Source organism: Antechinus flavipes, chromosome 1, assembly GCF_016432865.1.
Source record: "Antechinus flavipes isolate AdamAnt ecotype Samford, QLD, Australia chromosome 1, AdamAnt_v2, whole genome shotgun sequence".
Lineage (NCBI taxonomy): Eukaryota > Metazoa > Chordata > Mammalia > Dasyuromorphia > Dasyuridae > Antechinus > Antechinus flavipes.
Window position 1 is genome coordinate 234037942 of NC_067398.1, and position 25464 is coordinate 234063405.

Genomic DNA, 25464 nt, shown 5'->3' on the forward strand with positions numbered 1-25464 from the left:
AATACACAAAATATCTGTTACTGTAACTACTCAGACACAGAAGAATTATGTAAGATTTGTAAGACTATTAAGAAATGCAGAGTTAAGAAATTCAGTAGAATGATCTAAGTAATTGCTCAATGTTACCTAAATGTATTTCAGATTTAGTGCCATACCAGTTAAAATGTCGAAGAGTTACTTCTCAATAATGATTTGCAAACATCTTTGATTACAGCAATTCTATCAGTAGAAAATAATTTGAGTAATTGCATAAATTATATATATAAATTATATATAAGGTCCCAAAAGTCTTGCTATAGTTTCAAAAATTTAATAAACCTAGTAAACTCATAATTTAATAAAACTACTAAGAAAACTGGTAAAGAATATGGCAGAAATTAGTTTCAGACTAATGTCTTGTACCAAGCTCCAAATCTATACATGACGTGTGTGTGTGTGTGTGTGTGTGTTTGTCTACATACACACACACACATAGAAAGAGAAAAAATAAAAATAAAAAAGATTCATTATAAACAAGTGGGATAATCCAGAAAGGACATAACCTTTCATAGCTGAGGGTAGGAAAAAAAGTTCTTGACTAAACAAGTTATAGAGAAAATCAGTTAGGTAAAAGGGACAGTTTTGATTATGTATAGTTGAAATGTTTTAGCACAAAGAAAAGTAGTACATTTAAGAGTGAAATAATTAACTGGGGAAAATATTTGTTACAAATTTTCTTTGATAAAAGTCTGACATCCAATCCATGTAAGGAACTAATTCCAAAGGTGTAACAATGATGGCTATTCCCTAATAGATAAATTTTCAAATGATACAAACATTTTGAAAATGAAATTTAAGTTATCAGTGGTCAATATGAAAATATTCTAAATCGCTCATAATTAAAGGAATGCAAATTAATACAACTCTGACATACTTTTCATATAAGATTTGCAAAAATGACAAAAACCTGGAGAATGATAATTGGTGGAAAAGTAGCAGGAGCACAGGTAAATTGATAGACTATTAGTATAGCTATGAATTGGTCCAACCATTCTAGAAAACAATTTGGGACTATGCCCCTTAAAACACTATATTATCCATATTATTTGATTCAGTAATTCCCCTACTAGTACCCCAAAGAAAGGGGGAAAACATGTGTAGCAACTCTGTTGTAGAAAAGAAGTAAGAATAAAGAGAGATGGTAATCAGTTGAAAAATAGCTGAACAGACATAGAAAACATAGTTGTATAAAAAGGTTTGCTGAAAGAAATAAAATGGAGTGTTTCAGAGAAATGTGGGAAGACTTCTATGTCTTAATAGAGTAAAGTGAACGGAACCAGGAGACAATTTATATAGTAACAACAATGTTATAAGGAAAAACAGTCTTAAAAGACTTGAAATGATTCATGCAGTCACCAAACAGGTTTCCAGAGGACATATGATAAAAAATGTCTTCCACTTCCTGATAGAAGGATAATGAATTCAAGATGATGAATGAGACATATTTTTGGACATGGCAGATGTGTGGATTTGTTTTGTTATAAGGGTTGCATGTTTTCTTTTTTATTTAGGGAATAAAGTTTGGGGCAAGATGAGGGCGTCTTGTAAATAGTATTGCAAAAAAAAAAAAGAGGGTAATTATATATGTATATATATGCTTACGTGTGCATATGTGTGTGTGTCTATATACATTTTTATATATAATGTAATATTATACACACACACACACACACACACACACACACACATACAGAAGAAAACCTAACGGGACAAGAACAAGCAATTATCCTATTTAGAAGAAACATGTTGAAGTTAGTAAGTTTGTATTTGCTTTAAAGAAATAAAAAAAGCAAACTATATAAAATAGAAATGAGTGGTTTCCCAAAGGTTCTGGAATACACTTGTGCACACTCTCTCTCCCCCCCCCCCCCCCCCCCCTTCTCTCTTTCTCTCTTTCTCTCACTCTTTACCTACCAATCTCTCTCTTTCGGTCTCTCTTTCTCTCATATACCTGCATATGTGCTTTTTTCCTTCCCCTTCTCCCCTCTCCCCGTATTTCACTCTTTCTCTTTCTTTATTAAATTCAGTGGAAAAACAAGTAGTTTTAAAAAGTTTACTCATGGGAGGAAATCCAGGAACTGTGTTTTATTTGTGTAAAGATCATTGGGAATGGAGACATGAATGTGTCATTGGAGTATACAAACCACCTGAACAGAAAGAGAAAAATATGTGAATTTCAGCAGCAGTTCTCAAGCTTGGCCCAGAAATATGTTGGAGGATTTAAATTATTCAAATATCTGCTACAGTATTTACTTTCTCCTTCCCTTTCTTCTTTTCTTTCCTCTTCCTTCCTTTGCTTCTTCAATTTTTCTTTTTCCTTCTTATCTCTCCCTCTCTGATACAATCAGGGCAGATAAATTCTTGACTTATTTTTTGTAATTTCATCCTACAAAAAATAGCAAAACCAACCGGCAGGAATTTTATTCTAGATATGATTTTCACTAATAGGAGGATGGGACTCGTTGATGTAAATATGACTAGAACTCTGGGACAAAGTAAACACCTGGAATTTTTTATAGAGGAATAGAATTAGATACCCAGTTTAACTTGCACTCTAGATTTTGTGAAAGCAAGTTTAAAACTTCCAAAGGAAAGCAAAGTAGAATTCCACAGACTGCTACGGGGTAAATCAACCAAACCCAGAAGGAATAGGAAACATTCAAGAACAAAAATCTGAAAACACAAAGATAATAGTTTCAGTAAGGAGGAAATATGGGGTTAGTTTAAATTCCAGCTTCTTAAACTTGGTGAGGATCGTGATATTATGATTTATTATCAGTAAATGTTTGATTTATATACCTATGTACCTGTAGTCACAGATAAAAACTCTCATAAGTAGAAAAAATTTAAGAAGCCCTGATATGAGCAACCTGATATTGATACATAGAGAATTCACCAACCAACACAGATTTAAATAAAAGAAACTAGAAGATGGAAGCAAGGCCTGAGTAGCAGAGAATGAATTAAGAGCATAGTGTGGTCCTATGACCACAGTACTAGGAATGCTAACATTCAGAGTGAATTATGGCTGTTGAGGGACTATGGGCAAAAAAAGGAGTATTGTTAATTTGTTTTACATATTTTGGAAGAAAAAGAAAAATCATTGATGGAATAGAACTTTGATTAGGATAGTTGAAATGATAATAGAAGACAAAGCTTCTCAATTCATATTTTGTTTGGTATTGTTTCCTCTTCCAAAAAAATGGCCCATTACCTTGGACATGACAATTAAAAATGACAGGGAATGAGGTGGTTGGGATCTGATAATCTAGGGGATATTAAGAAAGTCCTGAAGCATCCCTTGATCATTTTAGGTCATTGTCCCAGATTTGTACTTCCTTAAATACAAAAAAAAAAAAAACCTAGTAAATGTGATTACTAAACCACTATCAGTAATATTTGAAAGATTAAAGGAAACAGATTTTCCCAAAAAGGGGGGGGAAGGGGGGCGGAGATCAACAAAACTTGCAAACTATAGACAGGTTGGAGGTTCAATTCTTTTTTCATATATATCGATAGAGATACTTGGAAGTGTTTATAGAGAGCCAGAATTGCTTCTTTGAGAACACATTGTGCCAAAATAACCTCTTTTCTTTTGTCACAGGATTACTAAAGTAGTAGATATAAGAGTGATGCTAAATATGTAGTTTATTCAGACTTTAGCAAAGCTTTTGATAAACTTTCTTATAGTTTCATCATAGAGAAGAAAGAGAACTGATTGGATGGCTTAACTTAAGAGTAGTTGCTGATGCTTTAGTGTGAGTGATAAGAAATTTCCAGTGACTCTAGAGTTTTATGCTTGACCCTTTGCTGTTTAAAATTTTAATCATTGATTTAGATAAATGCATATCTGGTATCCTCAGATTTCAGATGACACAAAGGTGATTGAAAAATGACACAATGGAGTGAGAAACTAAAAGGATTTTAAACTAGATCATTAGGCTAAATCATTGAAGATGATGAAATTCAGTAGAGACAAATATAAAATCTTGCTCTTGGGTACAACATATCATTGTCACAAGTACAAGGTCGGGGGCATGAGTATAATGGAATCTGGGGTTTTTTTTGTAGATTGTAAGTTGATTGAGTAAGCAGCATGATGTGGAAGCAAAAAAAAAAAAAACCCTAATGTGCTCTCACACTTCACAATCCTCCAGACCTCATTTGGAATATTAAGTTTTTGAGGCAATTAGGCACAGGTAATAAAGGACTGGACCTAGAATCAGGAAAAGTTAAAGTTCAAATTGGACCTTAGACACTTTTTAGCTGAGTGACGTTGGTTGAGTCACTTCACCTCTGTTTCAGTTTCTTCAGCAATAAAATGGTTAATATAAAGGTCAAATGAGATAATATTTGTAAAGCACTTAACACAATACTTGGCACACAGCAGGCATTATATAAATGGGTAACCTTTCTCTTTTCAGAACCGTGGTTTTAAAAAGGACTGATAAGCACCTAGAATGTTGAAGTGCCTCAAGATCTTGTCATATGAAATCAGTTGAAGGAACAAGAATGATTTAACAAAAAAAAGATGAGTCTTAGGGAAGCCTTATAGCTTTGTTCTATTATTTTAAGGACTTTATTACAAAAAGAAACTTAATCAATTTGACCCCAGAGGACAAATCAGAAGCAGTGAATGGAAGTTGCAAAGATCCAAAATTAGGCTTAATATCAAGAATAATTTCCTTATTAGAAGTATAATTGGTTTCCTTTGGAGAGATTAGGGTCTTTCCTTGAAGGTCTTCATGCAAGGCAGAGAAACCACATTAGAAATCCAACTAAAAATTATTATTTTTTAAATCCTTATCCTTATTCCCTCCAGTTAAGATACGAAATTGAGATCCGACTTGGGGAATTAGTTCATATCGGTTTTTTTTTTTAATCGTTAACTGTAAAGTTAAGGTGAATTATATAGAAAGAAACATAAGGAAATTATTTTTTAATTAAAGTTATTATAATAAATTTAAGAGGTTTTTATTATGCATATTTATTTGTGGGCAGGTCCTAGCTCTTTTCAGTATTTGATAAACTGTACTAGAATTATAAGCTTTCCTTTCAGTATTTTTTCTCTTAACTTGCTTAATTTGTATCTAGAAGCCACAGAAGAAGTTTCTTTGGATAGTCCAGAAAGGGAGCCTATCCTTTCTCCTGAGCCTTCTCCTGCGATCACCCCTATAACACCTACCACATTAATGGCACCCAGAATTGAATCAAAAAGTATGTCTGCTCCTGTGATCTTCGATAGATCTAGGGATGAGGTACTGAATAAAGTTTTATAACTTAAGAATATGTTTTGCTATGTAAATCATTATGTTAAACTATCAGTTTTATTTTCCTTCTGCAGTTTAGTCTTCCTTGACATGCCTTTCAGAAAAGCAGGATCTGGGCTTATAGCCTTGACCCTGAAACCTTAGACATGAACTTTGGGCAAACCATAGGTCTCTCTGAGCCTCGTCTTTTAACCTCTTTAAAATGAACTAATGCTTCTCCAATAGGATTGCTAAGAAAATAGAGAGAGAGAGACAGAGAGAGAGAGAATATTAAACTGATGTGATTTACAAATGTAAAGATTAGATGATTAGATGGTTAGATGATTTAAAAGGCAGGCTAAATGACTTGCCCAAAGTCACAGTTGATAGGTTTCAGAGGCATGATTTTCATTTCTTTCTGTTTCCAAACACCATTCACTTAGCCACATTATTTCTTGAATTTTAAATTTAGGAAAATTGTGCCTATAAATGCTTGGATTTTTACCTTATGTATTATTGTCAAAAATAAGGTATGGTTATTGAATGTGTATTTTTTGCCCAACTTTTAAGAGTAATTCTTGTATTAAAGCACATTACTTTAAGAAAGGAAAGTTCAAATGATGTCCAAAATATGTGCTTATATTAGAAAAACATTTACTGTAGAAATAGACATTTGAGAATTAACTGTACATAAGAAAGTAACTCATTTTTTGTTTTAAGTGATTCATAATACTGGACATTCTTTTTACATATAGGAGAAAAAAAGATGTTTTATTGTGAAAATAAAATGCTGTCATTTTTAGTGCAAGGCCGGTGATTAAATTGTCACTTATGTTAATAGTTTTAAAAATCATTTTTACTTGTATCAGAAACTTATCATTTTTTGTTTGGTATATTGTTAACTATGCTTTTTAAGCATTTGCTTACCTACTACACACTTTTATAGGCTTTTATCAGCCTCCAGGGAGAATGTATGCTTATTAAAAAGCACAGAAATCTAGAAGCTAGAAAGCTGTTCATTATGTGTATAACATTTTCTGAAAATAGGTATGGTAAAACTCTTAGCCTCTGACCATTGATTATTTTGTCATTGTTAAGCAATATAGATTTTATAGCTGTAGATTTTAATATTAACTGTGAAGGGACCTAAGGGCTTTGTGTAATTATAAAAAGTCTGGCATTTTTGTCCATAATCTCTATGAAAAAGAAGCACAAAGTTCTCTATCATTTGTTTATACTTAGAGCAAACAAAAAAAAAAAAAAGAAAGAAAGAAAGAAAGAAAAGTCTGGATAGTTGAGGAAATGAAACAGTATTTTTTTTTTTTTTTTTGGAGTTTCAAGTGGATTTGTCACGAACATATAACAACTGCTTGTGTTGGTTCTTATATTGGGCCAAATCATGATCCAAATTATATTGATTGTTGTGGATCTAACATAAATTAGAATTTGACCACTAGTACTACCAATTTCTCTTTTCTAGATTGAAGAAGAAGCAAATGGAGATGTTTTTGATATAGAAATTGGTGTTTCAGACCCAGAGAAAGTTGGTGAGACAATATTTTTGTTATTTTACATGTGTTTTCTTTACTTTTTTTTCCAAAAAAATCTTCTTTAATACTTATTTTATTACTTATCTTGTAGGTGATGGCATGAATGCTTATATGGCATATAGAGTAACAACAAAGGTAAGTCTTCCTGCATCATTTAGCAGTGTTTTGACGTTTTAAAATATATATATTTTATTTTTCCCAATTGCATGTAAAAACAATTTTTAACATTCAATTTTTAAAATTTTGAGTTTCAATTTTTCTCCTTTCCTCACTTCCCCTACCCTTAAGACGGTAAGCAATATGATGTTTATGTGTTGTGTGCTCATGTAATACATTTCTATATTACTTATAAAAGAAGAAACAGATCAAAAGAAAAACATCAAAATATAAAATAAAAAAAGCTATACACTTTGATCTATATTCAGATTTCATCAGTTCTTTCTCTGGACAGGGATAGCATTTTTCATCTTGAATTCTTTGGGATTCTCTTGGATCATTGTATTGCTGAGAAAAAGTCATTCACAAATGATCATCGTACAATATTGCTTTTACTGGGTACAGTCTTCTGATTCTGCTCACTTTACTTTGCATCAGTTTGTGTAAGGGTTTGAGAGCATTTAATACTATTAAATGTGTAGGCAAAACAGGTGTGGTCTCTAACCTTTTTTCTAAAACATTGACTTAATTTGCTTTTATTAGTTATTTGAAAGTACTATAGCATGTAATTTTTTTTTGCAGGGTCTTCTAAGCATTATTTTTATTATTTTTCTCAATTACATGTAAGCAAAAAATTTTTAACATTCCAATTTTGAATTCCAAATTCTATCTCCCCTTTCTTCTCCTCCCCCCCTTTTTGAGAAGGCAAGCAGTTTGATATTAATTAGTCACGGGAAGTGATGGAAAACATTTCCATTTTAGCCATTTGCAAAAGAAAATGCATACCAAAAAAGCAAGAATGATAAAGTTTAAAAAGTATGCTTCAGTCTGCCATTCAGACTCCATCAGTTCTTTCTCTGGAGGTGGATAGCACTTTTCATCATAAGCTCTTCAGAACTGTTTTGAATCATATTATTGTTGAATAACTGATTCATTCACAGTTGATCATCATTACAATAATGCTATTACTGTGTACATTGTTCTGATTCTGCTCATTTCACTTTGCATCAGTTCATATAAGTCTTCCCAAGTTTTTTCTGAAATCATCCTACTCGTCATTTCTTATAGCACAATAGTATTCCATCGCAATTATAGACCACATGTTGTTCAGTCATTCCCCATTTAATGGGCATCCTCTCAATTTCCAATTCTTTGCCACCACAGAAAGAGCTGCTATAAATATTTTTGTTTGCATAGGTTCTTTTCCTTTTTCTTAAAAAAAATCTCTTTGGGCTATAAACTTCATAGTGGTATTGTAGATCAAAGGGTATGCACGGTTTTATAGCCCTTTGGGCATAGTTCCAAATTGTTTTCCAGAATGGTTGAATCAGTACACAACTCTACCAATAGTACCTTAATTTTTCACATCCCCTACAGTATTTGTCATTTTCTTTTACTGTTACATTAGTCAATTTGATTGGTGTGGGATGGTACCTCAGAACTGTTTTAATTGGTATTTTCATATGACCATTGTTAGTTTTGATTTTTTATGAAAACTGCCTGTTCATATCCTTTGATCATTTATCACTTGGGGAATCTCTTATATTCTTATAAATTTGACTCAGTATTTTATATATGTGAGAAAGGAGGCCTTTATCAGAGAAACTTACTGTAAAATTTCCCCCAGTTTCCTGCTTTCCTTCTCATCTTGGCTGCATTTGGTTTTGTTTGTGCAAAAACTTATTTTGATGTAAGGAAAACTTTCTTTTCACATCCTGTAGTGCTTTCTGTCTCTTTTTTGGTCATAAATTATTACCTTATTTATAAATCTGACAGGTACATTTTTCCTTGCTCTCCTAATTTGCTTGTGATACCACCTTTTATGTCTAAATCATGTACTTATTTTGACTTTATCTTGGTATATGGTGTGAGATGTTTGTCTATACCTTGTTTATACCTTGTTTCTGCCAAAATGCTTTCTAGTTTTCCCAGAAAATTTTGTCAAGTAATAATTTATTGTCCCCAAATCTCTTTGGGTTTGTCAAACACTTGATTACTATAGTAGTAAATGACTATAATAGTCTAGTGTTTCACAAACCCAGATATCCAAGATTTTGGGACTAGAATATAATTTTTATCTCAATTCATCTACTTAATATTTAATCTTAAATTCTTTATTTTCTTATTTTTGGCAGACTTCCCTGTCCATGTTTAATAAGAATGAATTTTCAGTTAAAAGAAGGTTTAGCGACTTTCTTGGATTGCACAGCAAATTAGCCACAAAGTACTTACATGTTGGTTATATTGTGCCTCCCGCTCCAGAGAAGAGTATTGTAGGTAAGTATAAATTTGGAAAGTTTATTTTTTAGTTGTTAATAAGTGTCATTACAGAATTTTACAAATACTTTAATGTTTTATATTCATTTTTTCCCCAAACATTAAAAATAAATTTTTGTTATAAATGCAGAATAAAGTATTTCATTTAATGGAGTTTGTAGGACTATTTTAGAATAAATAATAAATAATTATAATTTTACTTTCTATTACTTAAATAAAGCATTTGATCTAAGTAAGGTATTAAATATTTAATAAGATTATGCTAAGTTAGAAGCAATTGGAAAGCTTTGCTTTTTCTAAACATTAAGCTTTTGCTAATCATTGAACAAAATATAATTGTGGAAGTGGGTCAGTTATAAACAGAAATTTCCTAACATCCAGAAAAAGTTGATAAGAAGTGTGTAGTTTAGTACCCAGGTAGTATTTTGCTTTTATAGGATCTAGCCTCTTATATAAAGTATATTTGATTAAACTCTCTGTTTTCTTACTTATCCCTTGATAGTTAGGCTTTTTCATATTCAACTTTGCTGAGTTTTATATATATATATATATATATATATATATATATATATATATATATTTGTGTGTGTTTTTCTTAGATTTGAAACTTTTGAAAGCAGGTTGAATTTTATCAACTGCTTTTATAATTTTGAAAACTAACATCATTGATATTTAAGTACATCCTTTTTATTATGGGATCTATCATAGAGATTGAAAGACCATCTAGTCCTCTCCCCTCTTTTTACAAATAAAGAAACTAATCCCTAAGGCAATTAAATTGTCTGCTCAAATTAACATAGTAAATCAGCAGAAACAGAATTTGAATCCAGGTTCTTTGACTCCAGAGCTATTGTTTGCATTTTGTGATGCTGCATCCACTTAGTTTTTTTCATCATAATCTAGTTAATGGTCTTCTTGATTTTTCTCCTTTTGCAACATGTTGCAGATGTATGCCTTCATCCATATATGAAATTTAAGTATCTTCTCTCATGAATTTTTAGTGACCTTACTGTACTGTTGTTCCTTGATTTATAAATTATATGAAGAGTTGTGGAAAGCTAGCACACCAAATTCTTTTTCTCATTTTGTTGGCCAAAAATTTAATTTAGTCTCTTTTGTAGACTCACCTAAAAAAGGAATTTGATTTGAAAAGTAAGTTTTGATAATCCTGAGATGTATTCTTTGATTGACTTTTTCCTTTACAATTCTTTATAACCCATGACACAGGAATAAATAGGATACTTAATAAATTCAAATGAAGTAGAAAATCAGGTCCCAAGTTTACCCCAAACCACAACTTTTGATACATGTAAGTTCTTTTCCCTTTTCCTGTAATCATCTTTGGAAACAGACCTATAATAGCATTGCTGGGTTAAAGAGTCTATAGCTCTTTGAGCATAATTCCCTACTCTCCAGAATTATTAGATCATTTCACAGTTCTATCAACAGTGAGTTTTTGATCCAATTTTTTCATATTCTCTCTAACATTTGTCCCTTTCCCTTTCAATTATTTTAGCCAATCTGATAGATTTAAAATGATATTTTAAGGTTGTTTTAATTTGCATTTCTCTGATGATGATTGGAGCATTTTTTTCATGTGACTATAAATTATTTTGATTTTTTTCATTATAGAACTGCCTCTTTGACCATTTATCAATTGTGAATGATTCATAATCTTATAAATTTGACAAAGTTGTTTATATGTTTGATATATGACACCTTTATCAGAGGAACTATCTATACAATTCCTTCAAGCCCTCCCTCGCAATTTCTGCTTTCCTTCTGATCTTGCCTGCATTTGTTTTGTTTGTGCAAACCTTTTTTAATTTAATGTAATCAAAATAATCAGTTTTGCTCTTATCTTTTGTTCATAAATTGTTCACCTATTCATAAGCCTGATAGATAACACATTCTATATGTTGTAATTTTGTAAAGTATGTCTGTGCACAATTTCTATCATATTGCTTTCCAGTTTTCCAACAATTTTTACCAAATAATTAATTCTTATCCCCAAAACTTAATTCTTTATATTTGTCAAATTCAAAGTTACTGTATTTATTTGTTGCTGTAAATTGTGTGTACATTCTGTTCTATTGATCTGCCTTTCTATTTCTATGCCAATACCAGATAGTTTTGATAATTATTTTATAATATAATTTAATATCTGATTCTGCTGAACTTCCTTTCTCTATGTTTTTTTTAATTAGTTGCTTTGATACCCTTAACTTTTTGTTCTCCCAACTGAATTCTGTTACTTTTCTAATTTAATAAAAACAGCTTTTTGGTAATTTAATTGGAATGACATTGAATAAATAGATTAGTTTGGTAAAAATTATCATTTTTATTATGTTGATCCTTCCTATCCATGAACAATCAATATTTCTCCAATTATTAAAAACTGATTTTATTTGTATAAAAAGTTTTCAGTTTTTTTTTTAATTCCTGGATTTGTTTTGATAGATATACTCCCAGTTATTTTATACTGTCTATAAGATACTTCTTATTATCTCTTCTTGCATGGTTTTGGTGTTTTATTTTGTTTTTACATTTTAGGAAAGCAAATTACTACAGTATTTAATATTTAATAATAGACTTCCCCCCCAAAAAAAAAAACAAAACTAAAGATACAGTATATAAAACATAATTGTAGAGTTTATTGTATTTAACATATCTAACATGGATGGATCTACCTACCATATAGGAGAGAGAGTGGAGGGAAGGAGGGGAAAAGTTGAAACAGAAGTTTTTGCAAGGGTCAGTGTTGAAAAATTATCCATGCATATGTTTTATATTTAAAAAGCTATAATAAAAATAAATAAATAATTTTTTTAAAAATAGCTAGATGTCCTCAAACAGTGATTATCTTCCTAGTTGTACAGATGATATACAAAGTATAACAAAAATCTTAGTGCAATTTTATACTATCACACAACTTGTACTCAGACATTTGGAACACCCTGCTTTTGCTGTTTGCTTGGAGTTTTTTTAAATTTGTTTTTGGAAGGGAGAAGCTTTATTAAGGTTAATGTCTTTCTCTAAATGTTCATAAGAGTATATCTTCACTTTACTACAATAAAGTTTGTGTATTTAAGAAAGTGCATGCCAAATTATTTTTCTTATTATACTCATTGTGAGATGATAAAAATAACTTTTCTTAAATATAAGGAACATAATTCTCATTCATTCTTTTGAATAAGTGCAATAATGTTTGCCTAAGTATTACACAGCTGAAGATGTTCTGAAGTTTTTTTTTACTAGTTCTGAAGATGTAAATAGAGGATCTAGTCCAGGGATTCTTAACTATTTTTATGTCATGGATCTCTTTGTCGATCTTAAGTCCATGAGTTTCTTCTCATAATAATGTTTGTTATTAGTCTCTGAAAGCTATTCCACAAAAACAGGAGCAACATTTTTATTAGCTGATGGGTTTGCGAACAAATCATAATTGTCCCTTTTAGTATACAAGAGGAAAAGAGAAAAACGCTTGTAAAAAGAAGGGTTATTGTAGTAAGATGAATTTACTCATCAGATTTTATGAAATAATTAATTCTTTACCTATTCCTAATTTACTATAATATGCCATTTCATTATCACTAAGCACTTTAATTGATTTTAGATTTTTTAGAAATTGCTATTATGCTAGGACTAAAACTTAGTAAATTACATTAAACTATATAAATTATATTTGTAGTAAACTACTAAGAACAATTACAGTTTATGTTGTGTTCTATTCTTACGTTTTATAAAAGAGAATCCATTTTTTTTTTAATCACTGGCTATCTGAGGTAATAGCACTAAAATTAATTTTGAACAATTATTTATTTAATTTGAATCTCTAGTGTTCTAAAGATTCCACAATTAGGAAAACATTTCTGATAACCATAATAACCAATATTTTATAATACTCTAAAGTTTATCCTAGGCTACTTTTAATATACCAACTATAACATCTAATAGGAAAATTTCACATCAGATTATAAGTTTGTCATACTGTTAAAAGAATAAATCCTAAAGTCTTTGGCAAGGAAGACACTACAATATACTTTTTTTATATCTCTAGACAAGATTCTCAAATATTACATAAGAATGAAAAGAACTTAACTCTCTAATTTAAAATTCAATTTTATATCTTTAAATCTCAGATTAGATTTTTATTTATATAAGAACAGTAATTAAAGCAGAATGCTTTGAATATACTTCTATTTCAGTAGACAAAAATGCAGCACAACCTAGTTTATGGATTTGTATAACTACAGAGAGAGAGAGAGAGAAGGAAGATACTCATTAACTCATAATGTTAATATATTAACATAGTTAAATAAATTATTTATATGAGAAGACAATGGTAGTCAAGAAAGTTTTTTTCTTTAACCTATAGCATTAATGTAATAATTTTAAATGTTAATTTTAAAGCCTGGCCTTGTGTGTTTTTCCTGTTTTACTGAAGTTTTATTGTATTTTTGATTGTAATACCCAAATGTAGAGGAAAGAATTCCTTGCTGCAATAGTTGTGATAAAAATTGTTTCAAATACTAAAAAATTGATTCAAAACTCAATATCTTCAAAGGCATGACAAAAGTAAAAGTTGGAAAAGAAGATTCATCGTCCACTGAATTTGTAGAAAAAAGGAGAGCAGCTCTTGAGAGGTAAAACTCTTATTTTATATCTTTTTATTTCATTATTTCAGTAGTCTAGACCTAACCTCATTGCAGTATTAATAATGAAACAAGTATTTCTAAATTAAACGTGATGTCCCACAACAATAGCACTGTGTTTAATACAATGGCTAGCACTACAGATTAATTATGAATCATATAATACAAATATACAAATAGTTGAAGATGTTCCTGAATCAGGTGGAACAAGAAAAATGAGAAAAATCTGCAGTTTTCTTTAGAGGGAAGAATTGAAAGGTAAATTTTTTTTGATTCTTAGGGAACAAATGAAAACTTGACAAAAGAATTTGGCACCATGCTGTTCCTTTTATATTATGTGTATAGGACTGTTTGAGTGTGAAAGTTTAATTTAGCATTGTTACTCTGAATAAAAAAATGTTGCTTTTAAATTACTACTAGATACTATGCTTACTTTGGATAGTATATCGAAATGATAGGATTTGCATATCCTTCTTTGAAATTAGTTGTAATGGAATTTAATCTGTTTTGAAATTATTTATCTGTCAATCATTTTTTATAAGCAGTACTATATTATAATAATGGAATTGAATGCCTAAAGAGTAATAAATGGTTCCTTCCTAACTTAAAAATATCTGACATTTTTAAAAAGATGGATAGTCAACTTTTAATGTGGAGGAAAAGTGAGATGTTCTTTGTGCCAATTTGCTCCCTTCTTACTGTATTAGTAGGTTCATTTTGTTAAATAAATAGTGCATAATGTGGTTGAAAAGAGGTTTCTAGTGTATACACTCTCCTTGTCCTCTCCCCTTCCCTCCTTTCTCCCCCTCCCTCTGTTCTCCTTTCCCTACCCCCCACCCCTGGTCTCTCTCCCTGTCTCTCTGTCTCTCTCTCCCTCTCTCCCTCTCCTCCTATCCCCCCTAAGAATATAGGACCAGGAAGTGATGTAGCTAACACCAGAGAAGATACTAGGCCCTCTATCTGGACCACTGCTTTTGGACTAGAAGCTGAACTATTAGTACTCCATTTGACTTAAGCAAGGATCAGAGCTTGGAACTGGGGCTAGGAATCAGAGCAAAGTACTTAGCTGTCAGGAATAGAATCATAGGATTATAGATGTAGTAAGAAGGGAGAATTGATCAGAAGAAATTCTGTCAATTTATTGTCAAATTATTTTCTTTCAGCCTATTAAATCAAATAACATAAAGAGCATACAACAGAGACAACAGTATTAAGGTTTTAAAGTGTAAAATATGGTTGTACTTTGTTACTCCTTTACAAAGTATAAAGAACTTCTTTAATCAAACTTGATGAAATTAAAGGGTTTTCACTGAAGAGTTGATTACACTCCTGATATACTCTTAAAAGCAAGACACATTCTATGAGTCTATGAGTCATTAAAAGAACAGTTCTGAGGACAGTGACTCTTGATAGCAAATAAGAAAGTCAGCCATAGAATCTGAATTCATCCTTTGAAACAGAATAATTCTTTACCTCTCAGGTATAGGGAGAAAGAAATTTACTCTCTTCTTCACTACTTCATCTTCACTTCCTCACTTGCCAACACCCTTGGCATTAGAGACTTGCAGTGCAATTATTGATGTAGTAGGATATCTTAAAATCTAGGAGGGAGATAGCCAAGAGCTCCAATAGGAGAAAATTTTGAGTGATCTTTCTGAGTCAAGAAGAGTTTCTGGCCAGTAAGGTGATGCTACAGAAAAGAATAGGACCAAAAAGTCTAGTTGAACTATGTGCTCCAGCAGAGGTGCTGTACCACCAGGGGTTCACCAAGCAGATACAATGAGAAGGAAAAATACATTGGGGCCCTGCAGTGCTAGTCACCTTGGTCACATGAGTCTGCTAAGTATGTACCTCTGTAATAGTATACTGTAGTATTATAGATAAACGCACCAGTTAAGAATACAGTCCCAAAGTACCTTAAACCTGGGGTAATTGCCTTCCTACAGATCCAGCATACAAGTGTGAGTTGAGATAGTAGCCCAGGGGAAACAATTACCCCGAGATTCAGTTTTCTTTTTGTTTATACACCCAAAATAACAATCCATCAATACATTAATATCCAGTAAACCCAGCTCAAAGCAAAGGCATTTATTTATTGAGATAAATATTACCCCATAAACCTGAAGCATGCTCTCCTATAAGCTACACATAGCATAGTGGAAGAAAGGACACATAGGATACACTGGTAGAGAGACACATTAGGGAAGACACATGCCCAAAGCAACTCATATCTCCAGTATTGCTATCTCCTGCTTAGACTCAGTTAGCTAGTTCTGCTAAATGTTGTGTCTTCTACCAGATAAGTAGATCCTTGGAAAGACTCAAAGCTAATGTAGGGACTGTGAAGTAATTTCCTTCCCCCAACCCAGAGGGTAAGGAACTATTCTGTCTCAAGGGCTAGATTCATACAGACTGTCTTTTCTGTTGCCAGTAGTGACTCTTTGTATTTTCTTCTGCTTGAGTTAGAATATGTTGTCTTCTCATTTTTTTTTAGGAACCATTCAGTGTCAAGCAAATTTTTTGACCAACCAGTGTATCTTATTATTTCATCAAGCTAGATCTAAGACCTTCATATTTCATAAATCGGTAGCATAGTATAATTATGTCTTTATATGAAGCTAAACAATTTAGCATCTAATATTATTCATCATCTTAGATTTAAATCTATCTAATCTACCCCCAAAAAATTGTACAAACTAAGGCCTAGAGATATTAAGTGACTTGCCAAAGGTCACAGAGGTGGGGCATTGTTGTCTGTATTATCTGCCCCTTATATTTCTTGATTTTATCAGCTTTTCTTCCACATTGAAATTATTTTAAAATTTAAACCATTCTACAGCCAATGCTGGTATTAACATTCTAATTACCCTAACTCACCACTCAAAGGAAACAGTGTATTTAATTTCTCCGTGTGTAAAGAAATGGGAAAAAAGTATGATAGATGCATTGTGAGACTTGGAATTAAATGAGGGCTTTGAATAATTACCTTCCCCACCTGGCTGTGCACCACAGTTAGTCAAACTATATATTTCTCAATTTAAAATAGATAATTTTAATAGGTTTTTTAAATGGAGATTATTAGGTCATAAGGCCAAAGACCTCCTTTAAAAAGAATTGATACTTTTTTTTATCGCTTCTTTTCTTTGTCTTCCTGTTCAAATAGAATCACTTAGTATGAAAATGAAAAATAGTCATGGAAAGGAAAGTAGCTAATGCATCTAGGTAAAAAATATAGGAGTACAGAATGAACTTAAAAATAAATACAGAGCATAGGAAAAAGATTTTGGTATGGGATATAAAACACAGTGCAAAGATCAAAACTTTTAAAATTCAACAATGAAGTCAAATACATTTGATAATCACATTTAGCCACCTTGTTTTTCAGTATTAAATTTCACTTGTAGAGGAAGATCTAAATAACAGTAAGAAGAATTTAAGTTAGCATTAGAAGGAACTTTCTGGTTTTGAATTATGAGAAAGGTCATAGTTTAATCATAATCTTTCATGCTGAAAGCAAGGGAATGACCTCTTGAGATACCCTTCTTAGACCTATATGATTCAGTGATTGCATTTGAGCTATTTTAGATGGCATGCTTGATAAGTAACTTAATGAAGATTTATTGTACCAAGGACATATAATTTGAATCTGTTGCCTTCTTTTCTGAATTGACAACATAGCATAGTGCTTATTATACCTTCATGCAGAGTAAAGCAATGAGGATAGTTTTAAGGAAATATTGACAATTGGCCTAGTTGTTTTCTGAGGACAGTTTCCTCACTTAGTCTTTGTTAAATGCTATGCCAGTAAAATTCTCAGCGGAAAAAAGAGAGAAAATGAGATAGAAGGAACAGAGTAGTGTGAAGAGTATGTTCATTTAATATTAAAGAAAATAAGCAAAGAAAGCAGAGCAAGGCCTCTAGTTTGTCCACCTTATCCTACCAATCTCCTTTCCCCTTTATTCCTAATTATTTCTCTGCATATTTGCTACTTTAGTAGAGAAAATTAAGGGACAGCTAAGAAATATATTGGTCAGTACATTTGGGAACTAGCATACCTGCCATTAATGTGACCTCAGGAAAATTGTTTCTGTTCTCCAAGTCTTAATTGCCTAATCTATAAAATGAGATTACATTAGATATTTTGTTGGCTCCCTTATAATCTCTCAAGTTCCCTCATCAAAAGAGTATCCAGAATAGTTTTCATTTTTCTAGAAGTTTTGAAATAAATTTAGATGTTAAAATAATTCACCACTACACTGCCTTGTTATGCTACCTTATTGTTATTGCCTCTCTTCTCTGCTTCCACCTTTCTTCTACAAAGTATTGATTGTATAATTTGAAAGATAAGGGATTATGAAGGAAAGAAAAAAAATTACAAGAAAACCTATTTTAATTGCTAAAATTGGCAGGATTTTATAGGATTTTAATGTTTTCTGCCATATTATTCAGTAATAAAATTACAGCACTTTTAAAAGTGTAAATTATATTTAAACATGGGATCCACTGCACTGTAAGCAATAAGTTGATGTTCTTCCATTTTGCATCATTTAATGGTATAATAGTAACTTGGAAAATAATAAACATATAGATAACTTCCTATTGGAAAAAGGTTCACATCATTTCTTTAACATATATTAGCAGTGTGACCATTGGCAAATAATTCAACTTCTCTGATTCAGCAACTATTTAAGACATAGAGACAAATTGCTGATCTCTGTTGGTGAAATTAGTTTTATATTGGAAATTTCCTACATTAATGAAATTACAGGTTTTACCCCCCCACTCTCCACCACCCAAATGCATATATGTGTTCAATTTAGTTAATCCAGAAGACTAACTTAGGGAATAAATATTTATGTCCAGTGTTAAAAACTAGGGAACAGTTTAAAAAAAAAAAAAATGGTTGATTCAATATACTTGGCCTGACATCTAGGTCTTTCCTAAGATGTGGGTCATTATTTTGTCGAATATAATTTTTAAGATGGCTGACTTGAAAATTAAGCATTGTTTTTGTATTGTCTTCAAGGAATTTGTAATTTACAAAAGTAGTGCTCTCCTGTTACTATTTCAGCTATTCCTTTTTTGTCTTTCCAGTGTCGATAAGTATTGCTTATTTCATATTATAGATATAAATATTTAAATTTAAAAATATGCATATTCTTCTTAAAATAATGTCCCCATTCTATACATAATAAAATTGCATTTAATTCCAGGGGGCCAAATATAGCAAAAACAAAAAGTCTCAGAATTGGAAAGGACTTTAAAAGCCATTTAATCCTATCTATACTTAAATAGGAAACCCTGCTATGTAACATATCCTACAAGTGATCATTCACTCTTTTTTCAAAAATCTTTAATGAGATAGAAACCCTTTACCTTCAGAAGGCAGATTTTACTTTTGAATAACTCCAATGCTTAGGAAGTTTTCCCTTTTATCAAGTCTCACTTGGCCTTCCTGTAACTCATCCATTATTCCTAGTGCTGTCCTCTGAGACTAAGCAAAGCAAATCATCTTCCACATGACAGCCCTTTAAAGACAGCTGTCATTCCTCCCCAAATCTGTTTCCTGAGCTAAACATCTCCAGTTCCTTCAATTGATCCTTTTCAGTAAAGATGAAAATAAAATGTTTGATTTTTAAAACTTTTTCTCATTTAGCTGTAGTGCTGCTGAGAATAGGAATATCCTTACATTAGTTTTTTTTTTTTTTCAAGTCACTTCATTGAATTAATTTGGCAGTTTATTGGCTCACCAGAAACCTAACATATGGTAGAAAGTAATATTTTGGATCATAGAATCCAAGAGGGAAGGGATCTAGGAGATCATATGGTTAAATGGTGACTAAACTATTCAACTCTTCTGATTTTGCATTCCTATCAGTAATATTTTTGCATATGTACCCTTGAGGCATTCATATTTATTTCTATATATATATATTGCTAGACAATATATTATTTATATCATAAAATTTTATAAAACTAATTAGTTAAAAAAAGAAAGATGAAATAAGTTATGTTTTAAGAATAATTTTTATTTCTTTAATTACATAAAAATAATTTTATTTTGTTATGGGCCAGGAAGAGTTCTTAAAAGTTTCCCTGCCACTGCAGTTGCAGAGGCTACAATTGGCAAGCTGGAGAGAGGGCAGGGAAATGTGGGACCGAGGGCCAGGTGAGGCTGACAGTCCAACAGCCTGAACACCTGCCTGACAAGCAGTGTAAGCAGTGAATATTCAACCCACTTGCAGTAGGTAATTGGGAAGGAGAGTGTCTTAAGCACCAGAGGACTATAAAGCTATGTTATTCTCTTTTGTTTTAATGTCTCTTTTGTACACTCCACTTTAAAAGAACACTGATGTAGCCCGATTCTGTAACTTTACATAAAACATTAATACCCCTGAGAACAACACAATTGAACATTTGATCTTAGGTCTTCTAATTAGGAAGAAGCTCTTTCCAGCTGTATCATGTTGTCTCTGTCACTGTTTTGCTTCATATTTTTGGACAAATCACTTAACAGGGGAAAGATGGGTGCATGTGGAGCCAAGACAAATCCAGATTGTTATCTTCTGCCTTGTGTGGCCTTGCGCAGTTATTTAATCTTTCAGGGCCTCACTTTCTTGGAGAAGAAAGGGGAGGGTGGGGTAGTGTATAATTAAGAATTTGGACTAGATTATTCTTAAGATTGTAGATCAGTTCTGTAATCAAAAGATTAAATGTAATAATGGCTGATTTTTTTGGTGGTAGTGTTTCACCTATGTAGAATTGAGAAAGAGATGGGTATTATATGAAAAAAATAAGCCTGGACATTAAAGGAGGGGAGAGAAACTTTTAAATACTTTTCAATCATTAAAAGGGTTTATAAATATTTTTAAATCAAATTGAATGTAGAGTGATAGTATGGTTTTATTTTCACCTATTTTTATTCTCCAGGTAAAATATTTTAACGCTGTTTGTCCTGAAATAGAATCCCAATATTTTTAACCTAGGTATCTTCAGCGTACAGTGAAACATCCAACATTGCTTCAGGATCCAGATTTAAGGCAGTTCCTAGAGAGTTCTGAGGTGCTATTTCTATTTATTTAATTTTGGGGTTTTCTTATTTTATTTCCTCCAACATGATATGTCTAAAATGGAATTTTACTAGTTGTATTACATCTTTTTCTTAATATTTTAGTTTGTTAAATTAACTAGATTTCTAAGAGAACATCTATTTTAATAGAAATATTTTGAAATAATTTTTAAAAGCAAAGCTAACATTTAAATAATAATTTTCCTTTTCTTCTCAATAGTATTTTATTTTTCTAATTACATGTAAAAATAATTTTCAACATTGATTTTTATAAGATTTTGAGTTCCAAATTTTTTTTCCTTACCTCTCTTACCATTTCTCTTCCCAAGAGAGCAAGTAATCTGATATAGGTTATACATGTACAATAATTAGTTACCTAAATAGTCTTGCTTTTTAAATATGATAGGTTGTTGCTAAAGTATGTAGTTGAAATTTTATATAAAATTATATATCATTTATGCAAAGAAACCTTTTTTATAAAAAGCCTTTGAAAATTTTAATATTAGGGTAAGAAACACTATATTTTTTATCAGCATTATTAATTCCCTTTTCTGTATTTGAGGGCTTAAAATCCCATAGATATATATCTGATATTTCAGGCTCAACAGAGTTCCAGACAATATGTTTATCCAACTTAGAATTTCAGATTTGAAAACTAATACTAAGAAATTAATACTTACTTTGCAAATATAAATCGTAGCCTATAGAAAAGAATTGTCTCCCTCCCTCCTCCTCTTTTATTAACAATTTATTTTTGCTAGCAAACAGGTGGATAGTGTTAAGGTAGGTGGCAATTCCTTAATATCATTTGACAAACAGAGTGGTTGTTTCATCTAAATGTAAAGATGCTGAAGAAAAGCAAATGGAAAGTCCATTTTTTAAGTTTTCCTTTGAGAATGTACAAGTAGTATATTTGAGAAATGAGATCTTGCTATATTGAAATGTATGAGAGTGAAGAAAACACAACATCCTTTTTTTTTCTGGTCCCTCCTGTGCCCAGTTAAACCTCTAGGCTTTTAACCGGTTTGTTTGCCCTTATTTGTCATTCAATTCCAGCTGCCGAGAGCAGTTAATACTCAGGCTCTGAGTGGAGCAGGAATATTGAGGATGGTGAACAAGGCTGCCGACGCTGTCAACAAAATGACAATCAAGATGAATGAATCGGATGCAGTAAGAGCTGATTTTTCGACTTGAATAATGAGATGAATTAATGAGCCTCAACAATTGCATTTTAAAGCTGTAGAAGTAGAAAATAGGATATTAATTTGCTTATTGAATTTAGTTCTCAGCTACATCAGTTGGCCACCATAGCTATACATGGCTAATTTGTTGCTTTAAAACAAGGAGTGTATCTTGCTATTGGTAACCCAATTTATAGTGGTTTGTTCTTGCTAAATTAACTCCATTTTTCATTTTTTCCTAGTGGTTTGAGGAAAAGCAGCAGCAATTTGAGAATCTGGATCAGCAACTTAGGAAACTTCATGCTAGTGTTGAAGCCTTGGTCTGTCACAGAAAAGGTTGGTTTTATTCTTTTGTGAGTTTAGGACCCTAAAGCTAGCATAAAATAGATTGTTAAAACTAAAGATATAAAGTGTTATTCTGGAAAAACAATTTTAAAATGTTAAAAAGTAATTGAATAATACTCTTTTCTATTTCAACTTAGCTGTTCTATCTGAATCCAATTCTGATTGCAGAGTTTAGAAGTAAATAATTACAATAATAACTAACGTTTATGTAGTCCCTATTAATGAACTAGGCACTGTGTTAAGTGTTTTATGATTATTATTTAATTCTCATAACATCTCTGGAAGGCAGATTCTATTATTATCCCCATTTCACAGATGAGGAAACTGAGGCAAAAGTTAAGTGACAGTGTCACAAAGATAGCAAATAACTGAGACTAAGTTTGAACTCGGGTCTTTTTGACAGCAGAACCCAACAATGTGCCACCTATCTGGTATTAAGCTAATTTTTGTTGCTAAAACTTTAAAAGAGACCTATTTAACAGAAATAAAAGTTATTTTATGCAATTATGTTTCTTCATGTACATTAAAACTATTTCCAAATTAGAATGTGTTAATGGCATACATTTAATTTACATTATAAGAAAGCATCCAGGATTTGTTTATTTTAAAATAAATATTTGCATTTGATTCTGCAGTTCTTTAGATGGTAGTATAAACTTAAAAGTAAAGTACTTTATTTTTACTTTGAAAGAATTAGAAAACTATTAGCATTTCCTTAAGTTGTACATTAAAACATCTGTGTGTGTGTGTGTGTGTGTGTGTGTGTGTGTGCGCGCGTGCATACAGAAAGTTTTTTATATTTGAGTCCTTTTAAAGGAATAGGCTAGTTTTTTAAACAAAATTATATTTACCATAGTACTTAGGCAAATCATTTTCCCCTATGGTTTTAATTAAAATGGTAATTAATTGTCACTTAATTGGTGATAACATATAAGTAATAATTATTGCTATTTTCATATTGCTTTATGAAACATGCTACATAGAGCAATAACAAAGAATTAGAATATAAAGTTATTAAAGTTTACAGCTTAAATAGTTGTCAGTGAAACACAGACAAAAATATTCATTTTTCTTTTCTTGAATACTTTGAAAATGATCCTTTGCTAAAAGTTTCAATATAATTTGAATACCTCATTCTAAGTTTTAAGTATCAAAGGAAAGGAGGTTTATTTTTAATGTTTCTACAGTTTTCACTTCTCTATTTGCATAGCTATTGTATTCTCTTTTTGAATTTTCTTTTCTTTGATAGCCTTTTCTTTAGGAACTATAAGAACTCAGTGATGAAAAAGTTTACAAGTCAAAGATTATGTGCTCTACCCATATGTTATATTCTTAATGGAATGGAAAAGCTCAAGAATTATCTCCAGTCTACTAATCTCCTTCTTTAAAGATTTTGATCCTAAATTATTTAAACACTGCTCAACCTCTGGAAATATAGGCAGTGATTAATCTCACATGTTTCCAGGCGTTTTCTCCGAGTGTCTGACATATATGCCCAGTGCTGTTTAATGTTTAATTGTTGAATACTCTTTTTTTTTTTTCATGATTTGACAGCACATAAAGGCATAAGTAAGAAATTGTACACTTGTATTAATTTGTCTTTTCTTGCCAATGTACAGTAAAAGTTGTTACATTTCTTTTTCAGAACTTTCAGCCAATACAGCTGCCTTTGCAAAAAGTGCTGCCATGTTAGGTAATTCTGAGGATCATACTGCTTTATCTAGAGCTTTGTCTCAGCTTGCTGAAGTTGAAGAGAAAATAGACCAATTGCATCAGGAACAAGCTTTTGCTGACTTTTATGTGTTTTCAGAACTACTTAGTGATTACATTCGTCTTATTGCTGCAGTAAAAGTAAGCTTCATTTTCCCCTATCTTTGATTTTTCCTTCTTCCCTCTCCCACTCCTCACTTTTTCATTATTATATGAATAGGAGATGATTTATGTTGGGAAAATTTTAGTTTATTTTATATATTTATTATTTTAGAAGCATGAATGTAGATATTTGCGCGCGTGTGCGTGCGTATTGTGTGTGTGTGTGTGTGTGTGTGTGTGTGTGTGTGTACATAGACAAATAACCACAAATTGTCATAAGGATTGGAATATCTTGATCTGAAAAGCTGTCATAGTTTGGCTATGACAATCCCAAGTGTCATATTAATTTTCACATTAATACTTCCTAACTAAAAGGAATGGCATCAAATTGATATAAGAAGATCCAAAATGTTACAGGAAAGTATATTTTAAAGATAATATACAAAGTCCTATATGATTAGATAAATAGACTATTATTACAGGAATCAGGAAAATCTTGGAGAAAATGGCATTTGAACTGGAAACTTCTAGTATTTAAAAATTACATATCAACAAAGATTAGAAAGAACATTCTATGAAAGAAGAAAGAAAATTAATAGAGAGGTACAGCTTATCTCTAATGAATAGTCCAGTTTGTCTAGAACATGGAACATGTGGAAAGGAGATGCAAGTGAAAAGTAACTACTAAAATGTTGCAAATTTTGCATTGTCCACTATGATCAAGTAGAAATCTCAGGACTATGGAACTTTGCTTTTGTGGATCTATGATCACATCTAAATGAATATTCAACTCCTGCCCCCAGCAATGCAGATTGATACTCATCCATGCCTTTTCACTCTGTGCCATTTCTATCTTTGACTTGCCATAAATTGTTCATAAAAGGTCTGTTAGTAAAAAGAATCTGCAAGTTAGAGTCCTTCCTTCAGTTATTTTAATATATGCCAGTATGGCACTTGGACCACCTGTTTTCCTTTGCTTTTAGCATGTGACTGGCCAACCTCATTTTCTGATTATAAATTTAGAGATCATCTAATTGAATACCCCTTACTTCTTCTGTATCTGAACAGATAAGGAAACTAAGAATAAGGGAGGCTTAGTGATTTATATGTGTTCATATAGGTAAGTAAGTG

At 31.5% G+C, this 25464-nt stretch overlaps 1 protein-coding gene across 1 annotated transcript in view; it reads left to right on the forward strand.

Moving 5' to 3' along the window:
• Positions 1-25464, forward strand: part of SNX2 (sorting nexin 2) — a 58819-nt gene that overhangs the window by 23768 nt on the left and 9587 nt on the right. Inside the window, exons 3-11 of the mRNA XM_051997947.1 lie at positions 5134-5297; positions 6769-6835; positions 6930-6973; positions 9130-9271; positions 13839-13917; positions 20913-20988; positions 22052-22165; positions 22419-22512; positions 24167-24372. Coding sequence (XP_051853907.1) covers positions 5134-5297; positions 6769-6835; positions 6930-6973; positions 9130-9271; positions 13839-13917; positions 20913-20988; positions 22052-22165; positions 22419-22512; positions 24167-24372 — 986 coding nt within the window. The remainder of the gene's footprint in view (positions 1-5133; positions 5298-6768; positions 6836-6929; positions 6974-9129; positions 9272-13838; positions 13918-20912; positions 20989-22051; positions 22166-22418; positions 22513-24166; positions 24373-25464) is intronic.